The following is a 23,897-nucleotide window of genomic DNA, read 5'->3' on the forward strand; positions in this document are numbered from 1 at the left end:
TGTTGTATCTTTTCCCCTAGTCATTGGTTTCTGCTTATACCTTTATTTCTTCTGTTTTCTTTGAGCTTAACTTTTTTTCCCTAGCCTCTGTTGTTGGAAGCTTAAGTCATTGATTTATCAGCCTTCTTTTTCTGGTATATTCATGAAAGGTTATAAATTTCCTAAACATCAATTGTAAGCTGCATCTTACAAGTTTGGAAATTCCTTATCTTTAATATTAAGTTCAAAATATTTTCTGATTCCCATTGTGATTTCTGTTTCACCAATAGATTTGCAATGCTATTTTAATTTCTGGGGATTTAATTTTTTAGTTATCTTCTCCTTATTGATTTTTGACTTAATTTTAGTATGATAAAGATTCATACTCTGACTTCATTGTGACCTGAAATTTATTTGCAAGGCTTTCTTTATATTGCAATAATATGTTTAGTTTCAGTAAATGTTTTCTGTGGAGTTGAGAAGACTTTTGATTCTTTTGCTATTGAGTTCCATGTTCTCTCCCTGTACATGTGTGTATATATGTCATTAAGGTTGTTCTTTCACTTGTTGAGGGAATTAAATGTCCTCTTAAATGATTTTTGAAAGCAAAATCCTATTGCATGCAGACATATTTAGAATTTTGTTCTTGTGCGTGCCTGGGGTGTGTTAAGCATTCAACTCTTGGTGTCCTGCTCAGATTATGATTTTAGGATCTTGAGATTGAGCCACATGGGCTCCCTGCTCAGGAGAGTCTGCTTGGAATTCTTTTTCTCTTCCTCTGCCTCCCCCCACCCCCAGTCCCTCCCTCCCATGCACATGCTTTCTTTTTCTCTCAAATCTTAAAAAAAAATAATTACATTCTTGTGATTGACCTTTTTTTCTCTTTATTACTTTCCCTTTTATGTTTCCTAATGCTTCTTGCTTTAAAATCTGTTTTGTCTGATCCTAGTATAGCATACCTGCTTTGTTTTGGATAAGATTTGTAAGGTATACATTTTCCCATTCTTTTCATTTAAACTTTTCTTACCCTTATGTTTATGTCTTCTGCAAACAGCAAATAGTGGCATTTTTTTTTCCTTTCTTCACACAGCCTCCCATCATGTTAACACCATAACACCATATTAAGCCCCATATTAAACAGCCATTAAATGTAAATGCTTCAATATTATTGAATAAAACAACAATGTTAAAAGAAAAAGAAATTAACATTGGTGGAATTACTTTTGCCTACAGTATTCCCACTACTATATTTTTCCCATTCCAGGATCTGATATTGTACTTAGTAGTTATGTCTTCGAGTATTTGTTTAACCCAGACTGATAACTGGCATAGGTAACATTTATATATAATCGTAGTTATTTATTTTATTATGTACCGTCTCACTTTCTGTTTTTATATTTTTCCCTTTTCGTTTATCATATAATTTTTTTAAGATTCACTAATTTTTAAAGAGAGAGCTCGAGTTGGAGGGGTAGAGGGAGAAGGAGAGGACATCTCCGCGAACTCCATGCTGAGGACAAAGTGTGATGAGGAGGGGCAGGGGGCTCCACTCTGGGCTGTATCTCAAAACCCTGAGATCACAATCTGAGCTGAAACCAAGAGTTTGAGACTTAACCCATGGCATCACCCAGGTGCCCTTGTTTATCATATTTTTACTTATGCTTACCATTCCCCAAGAATGCTCGAACCTTATAATGCTTTTTATTCCATTTATCCTCATGTCTTTTACATTATTGTTGTCACACATTTTAATTGTACATATATTTAAGTCCTAAAAGACATTACAGTTTGTTTTGTTGACCAATTTTCGAAAAATTTTAGTTATCTTTTCAAATATTGTGGATCCACTGACCCATATGTGAGACTTTGTGTCTCAAGTTTGTCCTAGTACTTTTTATATTTTTCATATTTTTTTGTGCTTTAGTGTATCTTTTATTGTTTTTTAAAAGTTTTCTAATTCTATTTTTTGCTGTCTAGTCTGCTGCTTAGACTTAGGTATTAAGTTGTTAACTTCAGTTATTTTCCAGTTCTAGAATTTCCACTTGATTGTTTCTTAAGGCATTAAAATAAAACTCTGTTTTCATCTATTTTCTCCATCTTTCAGTTTACCTTTTCAGGCTTTCCAAATGAGTACCTGAGGTCCTTATTCTAGTACCTTTCCCTGGCAGATCCTGAACTCTATCTAGTCCTTATCTTCTCAGCAGTATGAAATATCTGAAAACTTTGTTATGGTTTTTGGAGGCTTTTTTCTTGGCTTCCTGCTCCATGCAAGGTCAGCATTTGGCAGAAATCTTAAAGGGCACTTTTAATCAGGGTCTTAACCCCTCAAGTATCCTATTTTTATCTCCTACCCTACAAGGGGAGCAAAATCTTTATTTCTGTCCCTTGGCAGTAGCCCTTGACCTGGGCAAAACCTGGATTCTCACTCTGCATTTTAGCTAGACTGAGCAGCAGATACTCTTAGAGAATAATGTAGCTAGAATCTATCAGTTTACCTCTAGATTATTCCCTCTTCTCTAGAATCTTGGAATCCCGGTCCTGATTGCTTGAGCAGCTCTAGAGGTCTTTAAACAGATACTTTATTTTTAATTCAGGTTTTCTACTTTAGCAACAGAACCTAAGTTACCTAAGTTGCCTGCCAGGTATTCTGTTATGCTCAAAACAGAAGACCCTGTGATAGCCTTCAAGTACTGTTTATATACCTTAATTATTTGTCTGGGTCATTATCACCCTTACCACCACTGCCCTTACTACTGCTTATCCTCAAACGTCACTTGTGAAGTTTTCATTATTATATGTCTGTTCTAGTATTCAGTTTGTGCAGAGTGAGAGCATACACACAATTTCATTTTATTCACTTACAAACAAGGGAAATGAGAAAGTAAATAGAGAAATTTAAAAATTCCTTTAATAGAGAAAGGAAAGGCCCAATGTCTATAAGATTGTAGAATCCATGACAAAACAATGACACAAGCTGGTCTCAGCATGGAACACTTGCTGTTAAATCTGTGCTATAGTTTGTGGTCTTATCATTTATTTGCTTCCTCCAGAATCCAGCTCGGGGACTATCTTCAGGATATCCTTCTTGAAAGTGCTTATAATCTTCCGCAGAATAGAAACTATATGTTAATTATTTTTATGGTTCAAGGTCAGAGTGCATGATATATCTAAGCATATAATAAATACTTCTTGTACTCCCACGAAGTCATCATATTCTTAATTCAAGGAGAGTAAGAAATTTATGACACATACATTATTTATTACTTTATCATTTTTATAAACATGTATTAGTCTAGTTATTCTTCCTGACAACAGTCTTAGCAAAATTGTTGAACATAATATATTAAGTTACATATTGATTTATTTCCTTTCATTTCAAAATCGTAGTCATCATGTATATAAAATTGCTTTAGCAGTTTCAGGCTATTTTCACTTATAACTTCTTGATGTGGTTAAGGTAACTTTTAGCATAAATATGGTAGTATTTCACAGTTGAAGAGTAATTTACATTTTGTTATTTGAAGAATTAATAAAATGCTAGATAATTAATATCACAAAGTGGCATCCCATTAACATGGTAGTTCCATTGTATGACTGGATAGAATTTTGATAATATTCTTCAGACGATGATTTTTAAAAAAACAACTCTGCTGTTTTTTGGGGTTTTTTCTAAGAATTTTTTTTATATTTGACAAGAGCGTGCACACGCGCTCTTCTCAGGGAGAAGCAGGCTCCCCACAGAACTGGGAGCCTGATGCAGGGCTCAATACCAGGACCCTGGAATCATGACCTGAGCTGAAGGCAGGCGCTTAACCAGCTGAGCCACCCAGGTACCCCTACTTTGCTGTTTAATTCATATTTCATTAATGGAAACTTGATACCTAATACACTAGGAAACTTAATAGCTAATACCCAATTGAAGACAAATGTCAAAAAATGTAGTAGTTTTTAAGAGTCATTAAAAACAATCTGTTTAGCACTTTATTATATAATAGTAGCTAATTTAGACTCAGCAATGATAGAAGAAATTCTATAATTATTTCCTTTTTAATCACAAAAGAAGTATGTCTATGTGAATATGGACATGTATTGCATATACTTTTTTTAATGGACTAAAATTCAGCTAACAAAGTTCACTATCTTAACAGTTTTGAAGTGTATAGTTCAATGGTGTTTATTTAGTACACTCATGATGTTGTGTAACCAGCACCACTAGCTGGTTATAGAACTTTATTACTTCAGAAGGAAACCCCATACCCATTGAGCACTCAGTTCCCTGCTCCCCCTTCCTTGCAGCCCTTGGCAACCACTATGCTTTCCGTCTGTCTGTGTGTGTGTGTGTGCACACATATATATATATATATATATATATATATATATATATATATATATATATATATATATATACATATATCAGCCTGTTCTGGATATTTTATATAAATGAAGCCATACAATGTATGGCCTTTTGTGTCTGGCTTTTTTTCACTTAGCATGGTGTTTTGTGGTTCATCCATGTTGTAGCATAGATGAGTACTTCTTTACTTTTTATGAATATAAAATGAATAAAATTTCATTGTATGGGCGTACCTCATTTTATTTTTCCATTTATCTCTTGATGGTCTTTTGGATTGTTCACCTGTGGATTGATTTTAGCTAGTAATGTTTGGCTATTGTTAATAGTGCTGCTGTGAATATTCATGTACAGGTTTTTGCTTGAACACTTGTTTTCTATTATTTTGGATACATGCTTAGGACTGAAACCACTGGGTTTTAGGGTAATTCTGTGTTTAACTTTGAGGAAGTGCCAAACTGTTTTACACAGTAGCTGAACCATTTTACATTTCTACCAGCAATATACAAGTTTTCCAATTCCTCTATACCTGGTCACACTAGTACTTCCTTTTTTTTTTTTTTTTTTTTTTTTTTTTTTAATTGTAGCCATTATGGTGACTATTCCTTTCTTGTTTTTGCCTTTCATCATGTTTACTATGCTGTGTCTTTGGATATCTGTGTTTATTCTACTTGGAGTTAGTTGAGTTTTCTAAATGTGCATATATCATTTTCAATAAATTTAGGAAGTTTTCAGTCATTTCTTCAAATATTTTTTATGCTCCTTTTGGTCTTTTCTCTCCTTTGTATGTCAGTGTGTTTAATAATGTCCCACATTTCTCTGAGTCTCTGTTCATCTCTTTTATGTCTAGAGTGTCTACTCTCTTGATTTTTGTGCAAGTGTAATAATTCCTCTCCCAATTCATATCTACTGTATATGAATATAGCCCCATATGTGAAATTTTAATATTAGTTATAGTACTTTTCAACTCCAGAATTTCTTTTTTGTGCATATGTAACTTTTGACTCTTTACTGATGTTCTGTATTTAAATCCACTTCCTTTAGTTGTTTAGGAATATTTATTTACAGTGGCTACTTTGAAGATTTTGTCTCTTAAAGTCAACATCTTCTTGCAACTGGTTTCTGTTATTTCTGTTATCTCCTTTTTTCTTGTTATATGAGCCATACTTTCTTCTTAACACATCTCATAATTTTTGTTAAAAACTGGACATGTTTATATAATGTAAAAATTCTTGGAGCTGGTTTTTCCCTTCTAGTGCATGCTACTGTATCTCACTTATTTATTTAGTGTCTGGCTGGATTATTTTAGTGGAGTCTGCATTCCTCTTCTACCCCCACATCCCCTTACACAGACACACACACACACACACACACACACACCAGAATGTTAACCTTTGGACGTTTCTCCTGAAGGGGCACAACCTTGAGTTTTCCTACAATTACGCTGGGATGACTGGTTTTGGCAGGGCTCTTTTAGGCTCTCTCTTCCTGACCACATATAGCTGTTAATGTCCCCTAATCTAGTGCTAATTACACTTTCATTTTCAACAGTACACTCAGGCATTAATTGCTACACAGACTAATCAAATTTGAATTCCTTTGGAAGGATAGTTTTAAAGTCAGTGCTACAGGTTTGTTCTGACTCTAGGAGGCCTACTTCTGCCTACCTCCCTTTCTTGTTCTCTCTGGCAAACCAGCCAGCCAGCCAAACCTGTGGCTTAGTCTTTATGTCTAGTCATTCCTCCAGTCTCCTGGTTGCCTTTCACCAGGACCTCCATTGCTTTTCAGAGCACTTTTGTTCATTCCCTTGCAAAGTCAGTATTTCTCAGGGAAGAGATTTGAAGCTATATGTTTTATGGCTCCATTCACCATCCCACAGGGCGTATCTCCAGATCAGAGCTTGAGTATGTAATGGGGACAGTGATGCATTTCTCACCCGATATCTCTGCTCTAGGATCTGAGCAGTTGGTGGAATGGGGGTGGGAGGGTACCCTCATGTCTTCTTGGGTTGGCTCTCCCAGTGTGGAACCCTCACTTTAGAAGCTGGAACAATAGCAGCCATTGCTCTAGCAGCTTTATGCAAAGGTAGAGTCTACATTCCATCAGTGTGTATTGCATCGAAGGAGAGAGCCCCCCACTCCTCACACATACTTCTTGGCCACATCTATCTAGTACCTTAGCTTTAGCAATAGGTAGCTGGAGGCAGGATGAGAAATGTTGACATCCTAACTTTCCTAATAAGAGAGACCCCTGAGCCCACTGGGGAAAGAGGGTGGGAGCCCTGTGCTTTTGGCTGTGCCAGTCTGTAGTGGAGTTTCTTGCCTTCCTGAGCTAGGAGAAAGAGATCAGGCAGGTAGGTCCTGGTACAAACATCACAAACTCTTACCTTTCTTACAGTCCCTAGTAGATTTTCTTGAGTACATCTTTCTTCATTTGTTCTTTGTCCCCAGGACTATTTCCAAAACTACAACAAATGGTTGTAGTTTTGAAATTTTTACTGGAGAGCAAATCTGTGGAGTTCCTCAAGTTGTCATGCTTCGAAGTTTTTTGTTTTTTTTTTTTCTTTTTTTTTTTTTTTTCAGTCTCTACTGATTATAGGTCTGTTCTGATTTTCTATTTGCTTTTGAGTCAGTGTTTTTTCTTTTTCTTTTTTTCTTTTTTTTTTTTTTAGGAATGTGTCCATTTCCTCTAGGTTAGTGTGATTTCAGTCTTAAGATTTATTAGAGGCTGGTTTTATGCCCTAGCATATGGTATAACTGGAGACTGTTCCATGTGCACTTAAAAAGAATATATATTCTGTTGATAGGTGTCTGTAGTTTTAGTTTTTTTTTAAATGCTCTCCAAGTTCTCTGTTTTTGTGTTTATTATTCCTGATTGTTCTGTGCATTGTTGAGTCAGTTATTGATACCTTCAGCCATTACTATAGAATTGTATATATCTCCCATTCTGTTAGTTTTTGCTTAATATAGTTTGGATCCTGTTGTTTGGTGCATATATGTTTATAGTTGTTTTTTCTTGATCATTTTATCAATATGTATGTCTTTCTCTGTGTCTTATAACAATTTTGAGTGATGTCTGCTTTGGTTATTTGTATATCTTTTCCCATCTTTTCATTTTCAACTTATTTTTGCCTTTCATAAATACATGGAAACCACTTCTAGCCTTGCAGCCGATGCTCTCTGTTAGGACATTCCTTAGGCAGGCTGTTTAGAACTCTGCCTTAGTCCTCACTTTCACTACGGAAGCTCTGAAGCAATATGAAACAAAGGCAGGCTCTAGAGCTGATCCTTCAGGGAATTAGAGCCTAGATAAAGCATACAACCACAATTCTTTTAGAAAAGTCTGTGTAGGTCCCTCTGGTACCAGCAGCCTGTACCAGGAATATGGGCTGATGTCTTCATTGTTGCTGCTGAACTAGGGAGGGGCCATGGTTATATGTATGCTAAAACGTACTCCCTGAAAATTAGCAGCTACATTCTTCATCATCCATTCCTGATTTTAAGTTTTCATTTGATTCCAGAGTTCCAGAAAAGTTTTTGCCAGCCTATTCATTGCTTTTTGTGAAGGGATGGAGTTTTGGAGTTCCTCACTTTGATACTTTTAGTGACATCTGTGTACATATACTTTATTATATCATCTGTGAGCTTCTATCTATATAGTTGAGAGATTCACAAGTGTTTAATAATGTGATGAAATTCGTTGGTATGATAATAAATTCAGGATACAGATAACTTCTAGTAGGGAGAGGAGATTTAATGGCGAGAGGGCACACAAGGATAGTGGGAAGATGGTTCCATGACATTTTTGAACATTTGAAATTCTTTATAATTTATGGAGTTATGTATATGTCTATGACAAACATATGAACACTAATTTGGCACTCAAACATTTTGTTAAGGTAGGAAATTATGTGTTTATTTCAGTAACAAGTCTTGTTTCCCTTTAATAAGTAAAACTGGGAAACCCTACTTAAAATTTTTAAAATCCTATGTAGAATATGGAAGAAACCTTTACTTTACTTCTTAATATGTGTCGATTATCTTTCATTATTCTCCAAATCTTATTTTAGTTTTGCTCTCTCTTTCTGCAAGCTTTTCTGTAAGAACAAGATTAGGAAGTCCTGAATGTCCTGGATGTAGTTGATAGTCTACTATTCTTTTTTCTTTTTTTCTTTTTTTTTTTTTTTTTTTTTGTAGAGAAGGAAAAAAATAAAATACTGGAAAAAGCATTGAAATGGACTTTGGGAGTTCTTTTTCTTTCTTCTAATATTTAACAATATAAACTTGGAAAATTTATTTCTCTAGTCCATTTCTCTCCTCTTGGTCCACATTTATAAAATGAGAGTTGGGCTAGATAGGTTTGGGCTGTTTCAGCTCTGTAATATCAGAAGGGACAGCTGATTCCATGGAAAAAAGTATATATAGACTTTGGAGCTGGTTAAATTCGTTGTGTTCAACCACTTTCTGGTTATCTACAGTCTAAAGCTTTCTAACCTATCTGATCATTTTGTCATGGTTAAGATGGGATTATTACCACACATCTCATAGAATTGTTGAAGAATAATACACAAGATACATAATGTCTTGTGAGCACTCACCAGTAGTCTGCTTACCAGAATTCTCCATATCCCATTACATAACTGCATCATTTGCAGATGTAGTTGGGAAAAGACCAAAAATCTTTGTAGCCTTTTATTTAGTTGGCTTTTATATATGAATTATGTTTATGTTGTGAGTTATACTTGAGAGTAGTAACTTTTGTAGAGGCATTAAAGAACTTTGTAGTATTTACTCCTATGGTTAAAAGAATTATTTATTTTATTAATGTTAAATTAGTTGGTGTCTTAAGAAAATTAAAGATTAACAATAGTGTTTAACTGAACACCTCAATATCTACTACTTGGAAAGTAATACATGCGTGTATGTTTTCTGTGGGTTCATATGGTGTGCAAGTAACTATTTTCTATTTTTAAAAATGACTTAAATATCTTTATATAAACAAAAATTAGAAAATCTCACCACCTAGAGATAACCTCTATTAATATTTAGGTGTATATCTTATCCATGTTGCAACTGCAGTGCGAAAGTGCAACTCAGTGCATCTATGTGCCAGTCTGTTCTTTTCATGCATCCATACTTGTATTAATTCTATATCCTATTTATAAAAGATCTTTTTAGGCATACTCTTTATATATGTGTGTGTGTGGGTGTGGGTGTGGGTGTATATATATATATATATAAATATATGTATATTATATATATATATTATATATTTTTAAATGTATTCTATTATTTGAAAGTATACTCACATACAACAGATCTTGAATACTTTCCCTGTCATTAAGAAAATCTAATACTCTTAATGGTTGTGAAGTTCTACATGTAGATCACAAAATGTACTTTATTTATACTTAATTATGCTTTTCCAGGGCTGTAATACCAGGGGCACCTGAGTGGCTCAGACTGTAACACTGCTGCCTTTGGCCCTGGTCATGATCCTGGGGTCCTGGGACTAAGCCCAGGTGGCAGACTTCTTGCTCAGCAGGAGGCCTGCTGCGCTCTCTCCCTCTGCCCCTCTCCCTGTTTGTGTGTACACGCTTTCTCTTTCTCTCTCACAAATCTTGAAAAAAAATTAAAAGACTTAACTAGTAAATGTTTGCCTCTGCAGTTTTGCTGACTATGGAGATTAATGATTTAAAATAATCTTTGACTATACTATAGTTTAAAAAATTTTATGTGGGGTTTCTTTGGTATTTCATTGATTACAAATGAGATTAAATTTTTTCTTTTCATTTGAATTGCTGATATATCTCACTATTTTTCTGAATGCTTTTTGAAATTATTCTTACTTGCCAGAAATTATATTAATTATTCTCTGGGCCATCAAATAATGCCACAGGTATTTTCATACTTTATATTTCATGTTTTCATTTGACTTTTGTCACAGTGCTCTGAGAACTTTTTTTTTATATTTCTATTCAGTTTTAAAACATTTTGGTTTATTATAATGTTCAGAGGTATAAAAATCAGAACTTCCATCATGATGGAAGTTTTTGTCTCTATTTCTGCTTTTGATTCATTTGGCTGGCTGGAAAATAACTTGGGTGAATCTGTCCCTTCACCAAATTGCTGTGGAGGTGGTTTACATATTTTACAAATCTGGAAATAAATTTTTGCTGCTTTAAACATGAATAAAAACATAATATAGCATAGAATCCTTTTGCTACAGTTCTTTTTCCCTTAGAACTCTATAGTAATTATCCTGTTATCCTCAGGCCTTTAAAAATGAAAACAGGGCCATAGTGAAACAAACACATGTATACCTTTTAACATTTTTTTCTCATTTTGAATTTCACAGAAATATATCTCAGTGGTAGTTTTATTATTTCTGGTGCAGATTTTTTAATATGTTTCTTCATTTGTACTTTTAAATTTTTTCATAACTTTCATAGGTCATTTTGTTTCTATGCATCTTTCCGATAGCTTTCTTCAGTCTTTAGTTTCTTGTTTCATACTATAGTTCCATTGTTTTAGACACAGAACAAATATATGAATTTTGGATGATATGCCTATGTCTGAAAGCAATCTTAAAACATCTCTGCCCACACCCCTGCAAACTAACACTACTTGTGTCCTCTTGGGTTTCACTTTTCTTTTATAGACTTTCCAAGTTAGAAAGTATCATCCTCTGGTCACTAATGTCCTGGCCAGGTTATGCTGAATTAATTATGTGTCCAAATGGATGTAGTATAAGAATAGCTCACTAGGAGGAAATTTTATGGTAAGTACATATTATCTAGTAGGGGGCACTCTGACAGGAACAAAATCTTTGAAACCTGTTTGTCTGAGATAGAGGTACACTTGTGGAAATCTAAGTAATTCTTCATATAAAATATTGCTTATTAGTTCCCACTCTGTGTTTTGGGCAAGGCTTTGACAGATGAGTAATATTCAGGACTGTTCTAACTTTGCAACCTTTTTGATTTTTGTGAATATATCAGAGGATCAAGGTGCATCAGATATTAGTTGACCTTTGAACACATGGGTTTGAACTGTGTAGTTCCACTTATACACAAATTTTTTTTCCAATAAATACAGTAAGTGCATTTTATTTGTAACTTTTCTTTTTTAAATATTTCATTTATTTGTTTATTCATGAGAGGCAGAAAGAGAGGGAGAAACATAGGCAGAGGGAGAAGCAGGCCTCTCACAGGGACCCCGATGCAGGACTCAATCCCAGAATCCTGGGATCACGCCCTGAGCAAAGACAGATGCTCAACCGCTAAGCCACCCAGGCATAACCCTGTAACTTTCTTAATAACGTTTTCTTTTCTCTAGTTTACTTTATTATAAGACTACACTTTATTATAAGACTACAGTATATTATAATATGTATATATTATCCATGTATACAAAATACATGTTGTATACATGTGTACAAAATATGTGTTAATCAGCTGTTACATTAACAATAAGGCTTCTGGTCCACAGTAGGCTATTAGTAAAGTTTCTGGGGAGTCAGAAGTTATATGTGGATTTTTGACTGCTGGAGGTTCAGTGCTCCTAATCTCAACCTTGTTCAAAGCTCAATTGTAACTGTTGTCAGTGAGCTTCCATGTTATCTTATGATTTTATGTTTATACTCTTACTATTAAGCTATCAATGATTAACCTTACTATTAAGTGTTATTTTTGGTTTGTGATATTTTGATAAGTATACCTTTATGAAATAATGTCTATAAGCATTAAGTTTGTTTAGATTTTAAATGTTCTGTCACAAATGGTTATGATTTTTTCTTAATTATTAAAGTAACAAAATCCTTGCATGTTCCCTCATAATCGAATTTGGGAAACTAATCGTTTTATGACTGTTTACTTTTGATTCAGTCACTTAAATTTTTCGCTCAGTAAGTTAAACTTTTTTTTCTTTGCAGTAAAGCATTCATCTGTGTGGGATTTTGTATAAATCTTGGAAGACTGCAATAAAGTGGCAATGTCTCGGGAACCTAGCCCACCTCTCCCTGGAGATATGTCTACTGGTCCTATAGCAGAAAGCTGGTGTTATACACAGGTACATGCTGTTAAAAGTGCCTTACTTAATGTCACTTAAAAATTTTGTAGTCTTTTGAAAATATTGTAAAGCATTTTGTTATAGTTATTCCAAGTATTAGGAAAGTGGGTCAGGAGATTTTTAACATGTGACAAGTTAAAAGCAAAAAGTCCTCATTGTAAAAGTGGTCTTCTGAATCTCATAGGTTAAAGTAGTGAAATTTTCCTACATGTGGACCATCAATAACTTCAGTTTTTGTCGAGAGGAGATGGGTGAAGTGTTAAAAAGTTCAACATTCTCATCCAGCCCCAGTGACAAAATGAAATGGTAAGATTTTTGTTTTTGAAATTATCTTCAGCTACTTTATGATTTTGTTATTGTTTCTTAATAGATATTAGTCTAATTTTATATTAGATTTTTAATAAGTTCCTAATAGTATAGAGAATTATAAAGAACTAGAGATATTGGTAGTATTTGTGATATTATTTAATAACTAATTTTATTTTTCTCTTGAATGTTTTAAATTTTATATTCCTCCATATGAGCCTATTGTTTTATTTTAGGTGCCTGAGGGTAAATCCAAAGGGATTAGATGATGAAAGTAAAGACTACTTGTCCTTATATTTGCTTTTAGTCAGCTGTCCAAAAAGTGAAGTTCGAGCAAAATTCAAATTTTCCCTTCTAAACGCTAAAAGGGAAGAAACAAAAGCAATGGGTAAGTGAATTGGAGTAAAGAAGTTTCTCAGTAACTACATGTTAACTTATGTACTTTTACCTAGAAAAGGATATTTTTCCCCCACTGAAATCTGTTTAACCTAAAATATGCTATGTGGCCATTGTTTATTTTTAAATGGAGTTATGGTTGTTTTACTAAAGCTTAGATTTCAGCATGGACTAGTGCTTGGCATGTAATAAGCATTGTAAAAGATTTTGTTAAGTAAATATATAAATATAAAAAACAAAACAAAATCTTAGTCATAAGACATGCAACATTTGTTAAAAGTAATATTAAAATTTTACTTTTTCATGTCCTAAAATGATACTTGTTGCTTAGAAAAATAGTTGCTTTTAGGGCAAGGTGCCTAGTTCAATTCCTGGCAAATACAATTGTGGTCAGGAAATAATTCCCCTTTGCTGTTTTTGCCAGCTAACAGAATCTGTGGAACAATATAAAAGTTTGAATGTTCTGGTATTTTGTCACTAGAATTTTTTTGAGCAGTAGACTGAACACTGACCAAAGGAAATCAATTTTTCTGTCTCCGGGTCTATTACATTCATTTCAAGCTTCACATATATAGCCAGCTGAAATGATGTTGCCTAAAGCTTCATAATAGAAGAGCATTGTGAAAATGTACAGTATGCATAGTAGGAAAATATATCATGAACTGTCACATTAAATTTTAAGTGATTTCTAGAAGTAAATCACAGAATCAAGTAATATCATTACAAAAAAATTTCCTCCGAATAGTTTTAAATAATATTTTTTATTGTCAAAGTAATACATAGTTTCACATATTTTCCTGGTATCTGACATTTATGGTAGTGAAGTATCTTAGTTTAAGCTGCTATAATAAAGTACCATAGACCAGATTGCTTATAAACAACAGACATTGGTTTCTAACAGATCTGACACCTGAGAGTTCATGATCAGAGAGAGTGTCAACATGGTGAAGTTCTGGTGAAGGCCCTCTTCTGGATTGTAGGCTGCTGACTTCTTACTGTGTCTTTACATGGCTGATTGAACTAGGAAGCTTTGTGGAGTCTCTTTTAATTGAGCACTAATGACATTCATGAGGGATACACTCTTCACGAACTCCTCTAATTCCAATCACTGACCTCTTAATGCCATCACATTGAGGGATAGGATTTCCACATGAGAATTTTGAGGGGCTACTAGCATTCCATAATGTGGAGTCTTCAATTAGATTTATTACTACTGGTTTTTCACCTCCAGTTAATTCTTTGTATAATAGATTGTAAATACTTTCTGTTGAGGATTTCGTTTATTTTATATAATACACAGTCCTACAGTATGTTAGGCATTTGAAACATGCACCTTAGACATTATTACTACTCGTTTTTCACCTCCGGTTAATTCTTTGTATAATAGATCGTAAATACTTTCTGTTGAGGATTTCGTTTATTTTATATAATATGCAGTCCTACAGTATGTTAGGCATTTGAAACATGTACCTTAGACATTATTGATAAAGTCTTTTACAAATAATACTAAAACCAGATGGTTAGACTTTTATGAAAGTTGTTTTTAGGGGTGATGGAATTATGTCCAAAGATCTAGGAGTGATAAGAGACTTTAGCTTTTTTACCAGTTTATGGATATTTCTCCAGGTCAATAAAACTTAAATTAGTGGGATAGATGCCCCCAAGAAAGTTAAAGAATGCCCTGGTGATTTAGAGTGTACATTTTTAAAGTAGAAGCAAGAAATGAGGTGTGTGTTTCTAATCACGTTCTGATGAGGAGTATGCCTAGGCCAGTATATTCTGTTCCTCCTTCTTTACTCAAGGGCTTGCATTGTTAGAAAGATCTTTCTTCTTCAGGAGATTTAATATGGCTTTTCTTTTACTTAAGAGATCCAGAAATCTAAAAGTGAGTTCATTGATGGTGGCCAAAAATTGAATCGTGCTGTGAAACAATCTTGTCCTACCTGATATAACTCTTAAGACATTTCATGTATGAATACATGTATCTATTATTTTTATGATGGGCATATTGGCCAAGTTTTATGTTTGAGGTTTCATTTAACTGTGTTATCATTAACATTCTTAGATGATTTTTTAATTTAAACTTCTATTCTGTTTTCCACCAGAAAGCCAAAGAGCATATCGATTTGTACAAGGGAAAGACTGGGGTTTTAAAAAATTCATTCGAAGGGATTTTTTACTTGATGAAGCTAATGGTCTTTTACCAGATGACAAGCTTACATTATTTTGTGAGGTGGGTACATTTTTTATTTCAAGGAACCCCAAAGTTTTATTTCATGATAAAACAGAAATATAAAATAGAATGATATTGGGTATACTTTTTTTTAAATTGGGTAATTGGGTATGCTTTTAAAATTAAGTAACTGGTATAATAAGGTTTCATTTGTAAATGTTTTATCAGTAAAACTAGATTGTCATAGAAATCAATATAGTAAGTAGCCCATTCTGAAAAATATGCCTTGTCTATAGCTATAAGTTATATATGATAGTTAAACTACCACGTACTAAATACTTCTTCTTCTTAGGGAGACTATGGATGTATATGTCTTTATATGAAAATTTCTAAGTATCTTCTTCATCCTGAGTAATTCTAACGTAGATGTTCATTATTTTTTGTTATATTCAGGTTGACCATTTTAAACATGATTAGTAGTGTATCAGTTTGAATACGTACTGAAATATGTACATACGTACATAATGAGAGTGCCTGAAAAGATTGGGAAGCTTTTTGTTTATTCAGACAATTGAGTTCATTTAATTAAACTGATGTTATTGGCATTATAAGCAATAGCATCCCAAATTTTTATTAAGATTTGCCCATGCCTGTTCACTAACTTCTGAGGTATATTTATTTGTATAAAATGTCATATTTTAACAGTTACCAGCATAGCCCCTGTAATAATTTACGCTTAAGATTTTTCTTAATTTAAGGCTGGAATTTGCTATATCATCATTATCATTTCATGGTTTTATCTATACAAATTGTCGTGATTCCTCTTTGGAGTGAATTCAAGGATTATATTATGTTACCAATATACTTATAGAGAATATACACCAGCAACATAGTTTTATCAAAATGTTTAAGGTATGTTGGCAAATTGAACACCAATAAAAAATAAATTTATTATTAAAAAAATGTTTAAGGTAGTTGATAATTTTCATAAGAATATTAATTGAAAGGTTATGATCAAGTACACTCATTGTTAGATTTCAGTAAGTTATTGTAGACCAACGAGTGTCTTGGAAGTATGGTATCTTTAACTGCTACTAAATTAGCTTTAATCTCCTTATAGAAAATATGTAGAATTTCTTGACAACGTTATAAACTAATTGTACATTTTTATGCTGTCAGAAAAATAATTGAAATGTGGCTCTAGAGACTAATGCAAATATAGTGTATCTTATTTTCACTTAGACAAGTTAAATGAACTGTAGGATGAATTTGTTATGAATATAATTATTTGGTTGGTTAAAGCACATACCACAGATGTCTTCAGCAGAGTTTATCATTAAACAATTTGTAAAACAAATACTAAAGCATTTGTTGCCAATAGACATATTCAGAGTAGTATTTTAAATAAATACAGGTTATTTGAAAATTTTAGCATCCTTAATGTAGACTCTTCCAGAATTTTAGCAGATATCTTAAATCTTCGAATTTAAAGTACCTTAAAAAGCTATATAATCCAGTTTCAAAAATTTACTGCAGTTTAAAGTCTTTATATAAACAAACACTTTAAGAAAAAATAATTTTTTTTTTTAGAATTAAAGTAGTGTCTCTATTTTCCTGAGCATATTACATTGGAACCTAGTCAACCAAGAAATTCAGAATGAAGGCTGAAATTAAGATCTTTTTTCAAAACATGTTTTTGAAGTTCTGTTTTTTATCCATGCTATTGACCTCCTAAAAATATAACCCACCATGCCTTACAGTTTAAGTTGGCATTGATCAGATTTAGTTTTGGATAGTTGTAATATATATCTTTTTACAGATGTAGAGACTTCTACCCTGGGCACCGTATTTAGCATTGGTGGGCAAAAGTACTTTGAACAAACAGTCCTCATGCCCTCCACCATTTCTTCCATACCTCTCATTGATGCCCTTCCTTCTACAGCACCTCCAGCACTGCTTGCAGAAGAGGAGGAAGCATTGCACTGCTCTACCTAAAGAACTGCCTCCTCCCCCTCCCCTGCAAGTGGTGCTGTAGACAGGTAAGGCAGTTTGGTGCTACCCTTTTTCTGCAAGACATAACTTCATCTTGCAAGTTCCATACTGTGAATCAAATAGCCAGAGGTAGATATTTCTAGCAGTGTAAAGAGCTCTGCCCCTTGTCTCCTTCCCAAAGAGATTCAGAAGACAGGAATTGAGGAATATGTTTGAAAAAAAGAAAACTGTTTAGATGAATTCATCTTTTAAAATCTAACAGAGTTTAAATCCTCTCATAATCTATAAACACATACTATTATTCCCTTATTGCAGAAGATTATACATATATAGGTAAAATACATGCACATATTGAGTTTTTCATAAAGTTAATTCATTTAGAGGGATACACCTTTTTTCCCATCGTATTTTTTGTTGTTGTTGCTAAGATATCACTTCTGTTTTAAAATACTTGTGATAATAGATGAGGTTAGATTTTATTCTTTAAAAAGCCCTGTTATGGCAAAATGAAAAGTTGACAGCCCTGTTTCTGTCAATCAAATTTTTAAGAAGAATGCCTATCTATGACAATCAAAAAGTCTAAAACCCACTATTTTAGAGGATGATGTGCAGTTGGACTATTGAAAGTTTCTCACTGTGGAGCCACTGTGAGGGATGGTTATATAGTTGATTAGAGTGGCAAAATTTGTACCACTATGAACCATTGTAAATCCTTAGTTTTTAAAACTCATTTGGAGAATTAAGATTTTTTAAAACTAGAAACAGTAGTCACCTCAGTTCACATTAATAGGAAACCCAGATTTCTGGGGTAGTCACAACTGATTAGAATTTACACATGTGTATGAGGTTTCACTTTCCAGCATTTGTCAATTTTGAATATTGTACCTTTGCCTTTTTATTTTGAAAGAACAATTTAACCATAGGAAAGAATCTCAGACTTTTTTCTGAATTTTTTACTCTAGGTTCCATTCAGTAAGAATTTTGATTACCTATACTTGAATATGTGCTAGAAAAAATGAAAAATTTACCCGTTTTTTAATTATAGGTATCAGGAACATAATCAGATTTTATTCCATATTAATTTTTAATTAGATCATTAATTTTGCTATATAAACAGTCCTTTGAATACACCGTGAAGTATGAAATGTTAAAGTTAAAATTTGTGGTCGAAAAAAATAAAAAATAAAATAAAATTTGTGGTCGCCATGATAATACTGTGTAGTTGTATATGTCAGTAATACAGCTTCTTCTGAATTATGATTACATATACAAAATAAAAATATAACATCATCAAGATCTATGCCTGATAAAAATGGCTTTATTTTTTAATCATTTTGTTTCTTCTTTCACCTGATTTTGGCCAAATTTTTACAGTTAATGTATTATTTTGAGTTAGGATAATAATAAAATTTTAAAAATATTTTCCTAAATTAAATATGTTGTCACATTTTAATGATTTGACTGCATGTTTTATGCAGATACTTGAACTGATCCACTTCCTACTGTCTAGAAATTTTTAAAAGCAGTGCTTCATAGGAAGAAATAAATATTGTCTATGATTAAAAAAAGTGATCTCTAAATAAACCCTGCATATCAATACCAGCATTTTTAAAGTATTAAATTATAATGGATGGTGTAACAGGGCAATCAGATAAGAATTAGTGGAAGCTTTTTTTCTTTTTTGTAGTCATTTAAAAATAATTTGGACAATTAAATTAATAGAACCTTTATTGCTTTATTTATTTATTTATTAATGTGCTTATTTATGTAAGCCCTTTCTTGGCTCCTATATTTAGAAAATCATCTTACAAGACTGTTGGGATAAATCCTGTTTTGAACCATGGTTACGTTAAAGTAGTACCACTGATTTTAAAAGATACCCAAAGAAGTATTTATGTAGTAGAAATATGGGCTAAAAAAAGGGGGGGGGGGAATCTGAGAATTATAGGTCTAGTCTTCCTTGGATACTGATTGCCAGTGTCATTGACACATTAGTTACCTTCTTTGATCTTCCTTTGAAATCTTTTTATAAAATAAAGTGATTGGATTAGATGATTTTCTTTATATGTATTATTCCAAATAGTTAATAATGCAAGTTGGAAAAACAAAGTGGTTAATAAAGACATCCTTAGAAAAATGAAAAATTTCATTTTTCTTTAGAAGTATCCATTCATTCCCATGAAATACTGGTTTATACATCAGGATGAAGGAGAACTTCCTGAGATTTAATGTTCTCCAGATTTTTTACAGTGGACCATTATTATGCTTTCTGTGTTAGCATGGTAGTAGTTTGGTCCAGTTTATCCATTTCCAAGTTAGATTTTCTACATAGTTTACTATATTGACATGTGTCCTTATTTATGCCTACTTTTATTTAATAAATGCCTTATGAAATGTTTTTTAGTGAATAGTTACTGCTATATAACATGACCACAAAGCTAAGAAGCTTAAAACAGTAGGTAGCTAATACATAGCACTAATAATGGTTCATTTACTCTGAAATATTTGCTTTACTAGTTGAGTAGTATTTTCTTCAGTTTATTAAATGTAGTATGAAGTTTCTAATATTAATGACATACTCTTTCTTAAAAGTGGTGCACAAGACTTAGTGGTTATAAGACTTTACTTGGTATATAGTCACCTTTAATGAGAGAAAATTTAATCCATATTATATTGAAATCTTTATAAAAGCAGTGTTTAAATCATACTAACTTTTATTATTTCATAAACAAGAGGTCTACAAATTGAACTAAATTGTATTTGTATTCTTACTGTTGATTATTATAAAAGATTTCTATGAATTTTAATGAATGCAATTGCTTTTGTGAGAATTCTTGTACTTTACAATTTAAATCAATATTACTAGATATTTAAATCAATTTTACTAGAGTCAAAACATGGAATCATACTTAAAATACTTTCCAAATTACATATCATAGATTATAGCTTTATAACCTTTTTTAAATACCATTAAAAGTCATTATGAGTGGGATGCCATGTTTATTATATGTGTAGTAAACTTTAAATGTTGATAGGTCTGTGGTGTGAGAAAATAAAAATTAGGGAAATTTCTTCCTTCACCTCACAAAAAAAAGTCTCCTGCTTATTTGTTTGACATAATCTTGTGACTTTTATTTTCCTGAAAAATAATTGCTGTAATTACTTGAATAACCAAGCATTCCAGCCAGTCGATAAGCCATTTATTTACATTGTCACTTGAATATGATCTAGTTAGGGATGCCTGGGTGGCTCAGCGGTTAAGAGTCTGCCTTTGGCTCAGGACGTGATCCCGGATTCCCAGGATCGAGTCCCACATGGGCTCCACAGAGGGAGCCTATTTCTCTGCCCCTGTCTCTCTCTCTCTCCCTCTTTCTCTCTCTCCCTCCCTCTCCCCACCCCCCCCCCTCTGTGTTTCTCATGAATAAATAAAATCTTAAAAAAAAATAAAATGATCTAGTTGGAAAGTGTTTGGGTGGTTCAGTTGGTTAAGCATCTGCCTTTGACTCAGGTCATGATCCCAGGTCCTGTGATTAAGCTCCATTTCATGATCCCTGGTCAGTGGGGGAACCTGCTTCTCTCTTTCCCTCTGCCATTCTCCCTACTTGTACTCTCTGGCTCTATCTCTCTGTCAAATAATAAAAACTTTTTAATAAAGAAAAGAAAATGATCTAGTTTGTTTCTAATTTTTTTTTGTTTCTAATTTTTTTCTATATTCTCTCCTTTAAATTGTGTCCTTAAATTTAGTTTCCAAATATTAACATTTTTGATCAGGAGTACTTTGAAATATCCAAATGATCTTAATGGTAAGAAATTTAAATACAGACTTAACTAATTATTGATACTAATTTGTAAAAGTGTTTTCTTGTCCCTTTTTATTAGGTGAGTGTGGTCCAAGATTCAGTAAATATATCAGGACATACTAATACAAATACTTTGAAGGTGCCTGAATGTCGATTAGCAGAAGACTTAGGTAATCTCTGGGAAAACACAAGATTTACAGATTGCAGTTTTTTTGTGAGAGGACAAGAATTTAAAGCTCATAAATCTGTACTTGCAGGTACTTTTAACTTTTGGGTAATATTACACATTTTTTCCATAAATCTGTGCATTAAATAATAATGCTTAATCTTGTTACAGCTCGATCCCCAGTTTTTAATGCAATGTTTGAACATGAAATGGAAGAAAGCAAAAAGGTAAACATGGTTTAAAGGCTAATATTTAATTTGTGCAAATGTAGAGTAGGGAAATGTATATTTTGAAAGTAACGGTGCATGTTCTTATTGTTACATTATGATTTTAGAAATAGGAAAAGAAATAGAAAGTGGAAAAAATGTGTTTTGTAGTAGAGCAATAGATGTAGCCTAATGTGGTTGAATATTCCAAATAATAGCTATTTTGACATCCATCTGGTGGCAAAATAAATAGGTAGTTGTTATCCAAACGGATGGTTCGGGTCTATAGCTGTTTGAGAGTTCTCTGGTGAAGATGTTTATTAATCTTTTCTAGACTGTGGGTTGATTTTGTAACCCTTTTTTTTCCCAAAAACAAAAATAATGCTTACATCCTTTCTACCACTAAAATAAGATATTTATTAGATTTTTTAAATGACAAATTACATCAGTGTTACTATATATTTACTGTAATCAATATACTACCTCTTTGGTTTTCCCAAATGTTTCGCCTTCACTTGTCATTCTTGAAATGTAGTCAGATTAAAGATCAGAGATTGATTCTTTGCTGGTTGCATTACATGTGAGCTCTAACTGAATAACTCCTAAGTTTGTTTCTGTGGCTCTCCATTCTTTCTGTAGAACTAAAGGCTGCAGCACATAGCTGCTTCTTTCCTTTAGTTGTTCTGTCAGGTACTATGATTAGCCTTCTGATGACTCCACGTAAAGAGACATGAATAATGTCAAATATTATTGTCAGCAAAGGGGCAGGAAAGTGTGGTATTGTTTAGTGTTAGATGTTCAGCTTCATTGGTCCTGTGACTGAAACCAAACACAAAAATGTAGGAGTGAGAAAGGAATGACTACTCTTTGGACTTCAGTATGTATTGAGCAAAGAGGTGATGCGTCAGTAGATACTATGGCATGCCATTTTTGCAAAAGGAAGAGTTCCAAGGTAGTGGGTGTGGAATTATTTGAAGTACCTGACCCTACTTTTGCTTAAAGCTGGGAATAGCACTGGTGGTTATGGGGTCTTAGGCATTGTACTATGACCTCAGAATTGAACAAAGAAAAAGTTAATAGCTGCCTTCTTCTAAAATAGAGGTCAGAAACTGAACACACATTTTGTTTGGCATGCTTGTTTTGGTTTTTGTTGTACTCTTGAATTGAGAAATTGAGGTTTTATATGCCTACATGTTAGTGCTTCTCCTGTTAGACATGCCTGCTTCACTTTGCCTACTTAGCTTACTGAAGATTTACTTACCTCCATTTTAAAGTAGAGTACGTGGGTGCAGATTTACTTAAATTGTCATCAAAGTTTCGCTTTGGTTCATTTGTGTGTGTGTGTGTGTGTGTGTGTGTGTGTGTGTGTGTAAGTTCTTTGAGTATAACTTTTTTTGTTGTTTTCAATATCAGAATCGAGTGGAAATAAATGATGTAGACCCTGAGGTTTTTAAAGAAATGATGAGATTCATTTACACAGGGAAAGCACCAAACCTTGACAAAATGGCTGACAACTTGTTGGCAGCTGCAGACAAAGTAAGTAATTAGGTCTTAAAAAGCTGAAAAATCTCCTCAAGCTTCATGTGTATCTAGAAAGCTATCATCAAGTGAAAACTCCAAATAACTTAAAATTGAAGTATTAATTTATACAATTTATAGATGGTTCTTGAGCATATTGGGGAAGATAATAGGAAATAAGATTTTTTGTAATGAATAAGGCATAAAAATATCTTGAGCTAGTTAGAATATATAAAATAAAAAGAAAATATTAGATTTTTTCTAATTTAATTCCCTGTATTCAGAGATTTTTTTAACATGATAGCATAGAGGAAAAAAATTTAGTTTTATAATCTTTTTTTATAATGGTGATTTCTTAAAGTTTGAGAAACAATGTAAAAATACCAGAAGAATCTCAAAGCCAGTAGTTCTCAACCATGAAAGCATATTGGGTGGCTTTTCTGAAAGTATTGATGTTCATGCCACTTTCGTCCATGTGCTTATGTGTGTGAATATGTGCATGTATATATACATATGTATGTACATATATATACATACACACACATATACACACAAACACACCGGTGGGGACAGAGTGATATTGTACTTGTTTTGTAAAATGTTATCAGTGGGGTCATTATCAGGCCAGGTATATATAGAATCTATTTTCCCTCCCAAGTTGTTCTTTAAATTCCAGATATTTAATGTACAATGTAATATTAGTTTCAGATGTACAGTATAGTGATTCAGCAATTCCATAAAATACCCAGTGCTCATCACAGGTGTCCTCCTTTATTACCATCATCTAGTTAACATCCCGTGCCACCTTCCCCCTTCCCCCCACTGCCCAGTTCCCTTCTGGTAGCCATCAGTTTGTTCTCTATAGTTAAGACTATTTTTCTCGATTTGCCTCTCTGTTTTTTTTTTCCCCTTTACTCATTAGTTTCTTAAATTCCACATAT

At 33.1% G+C, this 23,897-nt stretch overlaps 1 protein-coding gene across 4 annotated transcripts in view; it reads left to right on the forward strand.

Annotated features, from left to right (window-relative positions):
• Positions 1-23,897, forward strand: part of SPOPL (speckle type BTB/POZ protein like) — a 66,717-nt gene that overhangs the window by 29,557 nt on the left and 13,263 nt on the right. For all 4 annotated transcript variants that reach the window (XM_077861548.1, XM_077861545.1, XM_077861546.1 and 1 more), the window contains exons 2-8: positions 12,263-12,399; positions 12,584-12,705; positions 12,942-13,093; positions 15,207-15,334; positions 21,146-21,323; positions 21,404-21,459; positions 22,852-22,974. In XM_077861548.1, coding sequence (XP_077717674.1) covers positions 12,322-12,399; positions 12,584-12,705; positions 12,942-13,093; positions 15,207-15,334; positions 21,146-21,323; positions 21,404-21,459; positions 22,852-22,974 — 837 coding nt within the window. In that variant the 5' untranslated portion in view covers positions 12,263-12,321. The remainder of the gene's footprint in view (positions 1-12,262; positions 12,400-12,583; positions 12,706-12,941; positions 13,094-15,206; positions 15,335-21,145; positions 21,324-21,403; positions 21,460-22,851; positions 22,975-23,897) is intronic.

The sequence above is a fragment of the Canis aureus genome, chromosome 20 (genome assembly GCF_053574225.1).
Source record: "Canis aureus isolate CA01 chromosome 20, VMU_Caureus_v.1.0, whole genome shotgun sequence".
Lineage (NCBI taxonomy): Eukaryota > Metazoa > Chordata > Mammalia > Carnivora > Canidae > Canis > Canis aureus.